The 6,401-nt window shown below is 43.3% G+C and overlaps 1 protein-coding gene across 1 annotated transcript in view; it reads left to right on the top strand.

The window, feature by feature from the left end:
- Positions 1–6,029, top strand: part of faf1 (Fas (TNFRSF6) associated factor 1) — a 490,861-nt gene extending 484,832 nt beyond the window's left edge. The window contains exon 19 of the mRNA XM_038794284.1: positions 5,336–6,029. Coding sequence (XP_038650212.1) covers positions 5,336–5,419 — 84 coding nt within the window. The 3' untranslated portion in view covers positions 5,420–6,029. The remainder of the gene's footprint in view (positions 1–5,335) is intronic.
- The last annotated feature ends 372 nt before the right edge of the window (positions 6,030–6,401 follow it).

The raw sequence follows: 6,401 nt of genomic DNA on the forward strand, positions 1-6,401 counted from the left end.
CGAATATGGGGAGAAAGCGAGTAGGATGTTGGCACATCAGCTGAGGAGGTAGGAGGCGGCAAGAGAGATAGGGAAAATTGAGGATGTGAAGGGGAAAGTAGTGAGGGACTTCGGGGCGGTTAATGACGTGTTCCGTGAATTTTATAGCCGTTTATACGAGTCTGAACCCCCTGGGGGGGGGGAGGAATGAACCAATTCCTGGGGAGGCTAGAGTTCCCGAAGGTAGATGAGGAGCTGGTGGAAGTCTTGGGGGGCCCAATTGGGCTCAGTGAAGTGATAGACGGATTGGGGGGCGATGCAAACGGGTCAGGCCCCGGGACCTGGCGGATTCCCAGTGGAATTCTACAAAAGGTTTTCGGGGCTAGTGGGACTGCTGTTAGTCAAGACTTTCCATGAATCCAAGGAGTTCGGAATGCTTCCCCCAACGCCATCACATGCATCAATCTCTCTCATTCTGAAGCGAGAGAAGGACCCGGAGAGCTGTGGATCGTACAGACCAATTTCCCTTTTGAATGTGGGTGCTAAATTACTGGCAAAGATCTTGGCCACCAGAATAGAGGATTGTGTCCTGGAGGTAATAGATGAGGAGCAGACGTGGTTCGTGAAGGGCAGGCACCTGACGTCTAATATTAGGCGGCTTCTCAATGTTATAATGATACCAGCCGAGGGGCGTGAGGCTGAGGTGGTAGAAGCTATGGATGCGGAGAAGGATTTCGAACCGGGTGGAGTGGCCGATGGGATACCTTAGGCAGGTTTGGGTTCGGGCAGGGATTTGTAGACTGGGTCCGCTGTTGTATCAGGCCCCGGTGGCAAATGTGAGAACCAACTGAACCTGGTCAGAATATTTTAATCTCGGGAGAGGGACAAGGCAGGGTTGCCCGCTCTCCACATTACTGTTTGCCCTGGCCATAGAGCCTTTAACAATGGCCCTTAGAGCATCGAGTGCGTGGCGGGGAATAGTGAGGGGGGAGGTGGAGCACAGGGTTTCTCTTTATGCGGATGACTTGCTCCTTTATGTTACAGATCCGGTGGGGGGGATGACCAAAATCATGGAGGTACTGGGAGAATTTGGGCGATTTTCTGTCTACAAGCTGAATATCGGAAAGAGCGAGATGTTTGTGAACCAGGCACGGGGGCAGGAAAGGAGACAGAGGAAGTTACGTTTTAAAGTGGTGGCGGGGAGTTTCAGATATTTAGAGATTCAAGTGGCTAAAGAGTGGGGGCAGCTCCACAAGTTAAATCTGGGCAAAGCGATCGACCAAATTAAAAGGGATTTCCACAGATGGGACATGCTCCCGCTGACGCTAGCGGGAAGGGTCCAAACGGTGAAGATGACAGTCCTCCCAAGACTGCTTTTCTTTTTTTGATGCCTTTCGATTTTTGTCCCAAGGCTTTTTTTAGAAAAATAAATGCGGCAATTACAGGTTTTGTATGGGCGGGGAAAACCCCAAGGGTAAAGAGGGCACTTCTGGAGCAGGATCGCATGGAGGGGGGCCTGGCCCTCTCGAGCTTTATTAATTATTACTGGACGGCAAACATATCGATGGTCGGGAAGTGGGTAGTGGGGGAGGGGTCGGCCTGGGAGCTAGTGGAAGCGGCATCCTGTAAGGGTACGGGTTTGGAGGCTTTACTAACGGCGCTCCTGCCGTTTACACCAGCTCGGTACTCTACAAGTGATGGCAGCCCTAAGGGTGTGGGGGCAATGAAGGCAGCATATGGGATCAGTGTGATCTCCGATCTGTAACAATCACCGGTTCATCCCGGGAAGGCTGGATGGGGGCTTCAGGAGATGGCAGCAGGTAGGGATTGAGAGATTTGGGGACTTATCTATCCAGGAGGGCTTTCCGACCTTGGAGGCACTAGACGAGGAGGGAATTACCGGGTGGGAATGGGTTTCGATATCTTCAGGTCCGGAACTTTGTCCGGAGGCAGGTTCCAAGCTTCCCTCGCCTCCCCCTGAGGGGACTACAGGACAAGGTGATGTCAAAAACTTGGGTTGGAGAAGGGAGGACTTCGGAGATATACAAGGAGTTGATGGAGTGGGAAGGGGCCCCAATCAGGGATGTAACAGGAGTGGGAAGGGGAGCTGGGAAGAGAGCTGGAAATGGAAAAGTGGGAAAAAGCCTTGAAAAGAGTTAATTCATCTTGGTCCTGTGCCAGACTTGGCCTGATCCAGTTCAAAGTGGTCCACAGGGCTCACATGACGGTAGCCCGGATGAGCAGGTTCTTTGAGGAGGTGGAGGATAGATGTGGGCAGTGTGAGGGTAGTCCGGCTAACATGTGCATATGTAATGGACAAGTCCGAAGTTGAGAGGATTCTGGCAAAGATTTGCAGACGTTATGTCAGAAGTCCTGGAAGGGAGGGTAACCCCGAGTCCAGAACTGGCAATATTTGGGGTTTTGGATGATCCGGCGGCCAAGGGGGGTGGGGGAGGGAAGCCAATGTCCTGGCCTTCTCCTCCCTGGTGGCCCGGAGACGGATTTTGCTGAGATGGAGGGACTCGGAGCCCCCGAAGTCAGGTGTGTGGGTCAGCGATATAGCAGTTTCACAGCCTGGAAAAAAATCAAATTCGCCTTGAGAGCATCAACTCAGGGGTTCACCCAAAGATGGTAATCGTTCATCGACTTCTTCAAAGAAAATTGAATGTCAGCAGTTAGGGGAGGGGGGAAGAAATTAGGAGGCATGGCAGTGTTAAATAAGGACAGGGAACTCAGTATACAGCTAGGAAATAAGGCGCAGGCAGTTAGGGACATTGTTTCTTTGGGAGGGTTCTTTTTTTATATATATATATATATATATATACACATACATGTGTCGGCCCACGTCACTGTTTAAAGAAATGTTAATGTGTTAAACTGTGAAATTTTAAATGCTTCAATAAAATATTTTCTAAAAAAAAAATGTATCCACCGATCTTGAACACACCTGTGAGCTTCATTAAACGTCTTGTGACACTGCATCCAGAGAATGAAGCTCGACTCCTGACATTTGACCTCTGCAACTAGCTGCTAAATCCCACTGCACTCTATGGGCATATCTTGAGGGCCTCTAGGCTCTGAATATAAAGAAAAGCCTTCTTTCCACCTCCTGTGGTAAGTGTCCATTGAAGCCTCCAGAAATCTTGAGACCAATTTCTCCCATGTTGTGCAATTCTTAACATTCTCCTGACGTATCAGTACCTGATCCTACCTCATTCCATTTCCCCTTTAAGAGGTGTAGGTTAGTATGAAATGGTGCTAGCTACTCCCGATACGTTTCTCCTGCAAAGTCCTGACGGTCAACAACACTTGGTGCTGGCTGGAAGCTGGAATCATTGAAATTAGCTGGCAGCCTGAAGTTGGTCTGCTGCCTGCATTACAATCCCTGTGACCTTTTTCAGGGCTATCGACTGAAAGCAAACTCGTTTTTAGTGTTTAGTTAATGTTTACATCATATGATCTATCAAAAAATTTTAAATGAACAATAGGTTTAAATTTGGCTTTTTATTTATTTTGGAAGTTTCATGCCATTTTTCATTTCATTTCATTTCATTTTCATTACAAATATTTTTCACTTTTAAAAATATCTTTTAATAGTTTATATGAACTCATTCATTAAATTAAAAGTATAACCAGCTGACTAAAATAGAAATTTAGCATGGTAGGTGCTTTGTTCACATGACTGAAGTTTTGTGGTAAATATGGACTTAAAAGGTAAGCATTAAGATTATTGATTACAACTGAAAAATATTCAACTACTTCAACAGTGCAATGACAGGGAATGATGATATTTCATACTTCTCAGCGTATATTCATTGTTTTAGCATCCCACCTGTTTGCTGAATTTCAGGAATTTTTCTTCTAATGAACCACAATGACCTTCTCACCAGCCCAGTGCACTTGCACAATAGTTCCTGTTAGGCCACTACGCTCCAGTTGTTGTGAAGCAATTTCAAATGTTACTTTCATTTGTTACTTAACTGACAATTTTTTTTAACAGCATTAATAACTTTCATAGACTTGGACATGAAATGTCACAGGTGTCATTTCTCCTTTTCTGATTTTCACATAATATACTGCTGGGGACCATCATATAAACCAGAACGCTGAAAAATGACTCAAATCTGTTTGTGTAAATAATCAGACTTAGCACTATCATACAATTCATATTTCTTTCTCTCTTGCCTGAAACATTTTTGGCTCCTATCATCAGCAGGGATCTTCTGCCCCCTCTGAACAGATTTTTCAGTGGAACTGGGTTGGGCAAAGGTGAGAATTATAACAACAGTTTTATTTGGCAACTTTACAGCCATTCTTGCCCCTTATGGGATTTCCTGCTGGGTGTATGGAACAATGTTGGCCAATATATGGAACGGGTGCATTGTGATACAATGCAAATAAGGGAAATATATCATCCAGCATATTTCCCATCATTTGTACCAGGGAAATCAGTACATTCTTACTGATTAGCATTTCTGTGGGTGGTTCAGTGATTAGCAATCAATTGCTTAGGCTTCGGTGTCAAATTTGAATATTTATCATGTGTCTTATCCTGACATTATTGAAGCTACTGGTAGGTGCTGGCCTCCAAGGTCTCACAACGGTGTTTGCTATGCTCCCTTCCACATGGATTCCGCATTGAAGACCAAAAAGCTTGGATATGTGATGCATAGGTCTTAAAACTAGGGGCTGGTTTAGCTCACTGGGCTAAATCGCTGGCTTTTAAAGCAGACCAAGCAGGCCAGCAGCACGGTTCGATTCCCGTACCAGCCTCCCCGGACAGGTGCCGGAATGTGGCGACTAGGGGCTTTTCACAGTAACTTCATTGAAGCCTACTCGTGACAATAAAGCGATTTTCATTTTCAAAACCCAAGCTCCTATGTCCAAATTTCTGTTCCAAGTTAGTAACAAAACTCTATGCTCTGGAAAGGACAAATGTGACTAATAAAGCTAAAATGGCACAGAAAATGGAACAGAAAATAGCAATGTATAGTGAATGTCAATTGAGGTACTGTGATTCCAGGTTAAATGAGCAATTATCCTTTGTTCAGATGTGTTTCTTATTTCGAGGGATAGGATCTATTGTGTGTGGAAAACGAGGACAGCTCTTATTGAATATTTTACTTCTATACTGTTAATAAAATATCCCTATATGGGTCAAATCTACAATTAAGAACAAAAAGTATTGAAAAGCTCAGCAGGTCTGCCAGAAGGTTCATAACTGGTTCCAAAGTATTTTGCTTTTATATTGGTTCAAATCTCTTTTTTATTGTGCTAGTGAAACAGTAAGCTAATTAAACACATCACAAAATTTGTACTGAAGCAATGTAATGATATACTCTTTTTTTTTAAACAGGTGTCTCAGTTTGATCCTACTGAAACATTAATTGAGATGAAACTCTATCCTCAGGAAACACTCTTCCTGGAAGCAAAGGAATGAATTGATCCATGGGACTCTGACTTCCCAGATAGTTGATAAAAGCTCAGCTTGTGTCCAAAAGCTGCAAGATCCTCCTTTGTTTTGTCCAGCCACATGCCACAACTATCTGCCTCTTCCAGAACCCCTAAATCAACATCACCATTGTAAAATGCCTGTATGCTGCCAACCTCACAAGAATTGTAGATGTTTACAAAGATATATAGGAGGATAGCAATCTGTGATGAACACTGATTTACACCCTTCACACTATTCTGGCCTATGTTTATTCATCAATGCACTATTCAAAGGTGAAGTGAATTATATTAGTTAGAATTGGTTTCTTTGTACCCATTCAACCACAAAACCTGTATTACAATTTGCCCAATTTTTGGAGCAAGTGCTTTGATTTAAAATTCTGTATTTGTTTTAATTCAAATACATACTTGAGACATTGCTCATAAATGTGCATAATTCAATGTCTGGATTTCTACATAAAGCCTAATTTATGATTTCACAGCAGGCATGGGGTCATTCTTGGCCATTGAGATTTAACAGTATTATTTAGAAAGTGTATGATTTTTATACCACATGATTTTCCTATTTGGTTTTCAGCTTTGGTAAAATGTAGTACAGATATAATTTTCTATTTGCAGCCTTATTACTTATCGAACTAATTGTTTCCATGTGATGGTCCTGTTTTTTCCTCCTTCAGGGAGTTAGAAAAATAACTAGTTTCAGACATATAATACTGCATCATCAGAATGGGACAGGAATACATTGGTGTAAAGAAAAGAGTATTCAAAACTTTTATGCCCCAAACACATGGTAAGAGTATGTTATCCTTTGCTAACATTCTGGGCATTTTCTACAGATATCGGTCTCATAGATTACACATGGTTTTTGTTTTGTATTGTAATGAGGTTCCTCCACATCACATTCTATTTTCAGTAGATCAAACAAATCATTTTATTGTTCATGTGATTAGAGTAGCTTTGGTACAAAC

The sequence above is a fragment of the Scyliorhinus canicula genome, chromosome 4 (genome assembly GCF_902713615.1).
Source record: "Scyliorhinus canicula chromosome 4, sScyCan1.1, whole genome shotgun sequence".
Taxonomy (NCBI): Eukaryota; Metazoa; Chordata; class Chondrichthyes; order Carcharhiniformes; family Scyliorhinidae; genus Scyliorhinus; species Scyliorhinus canicula.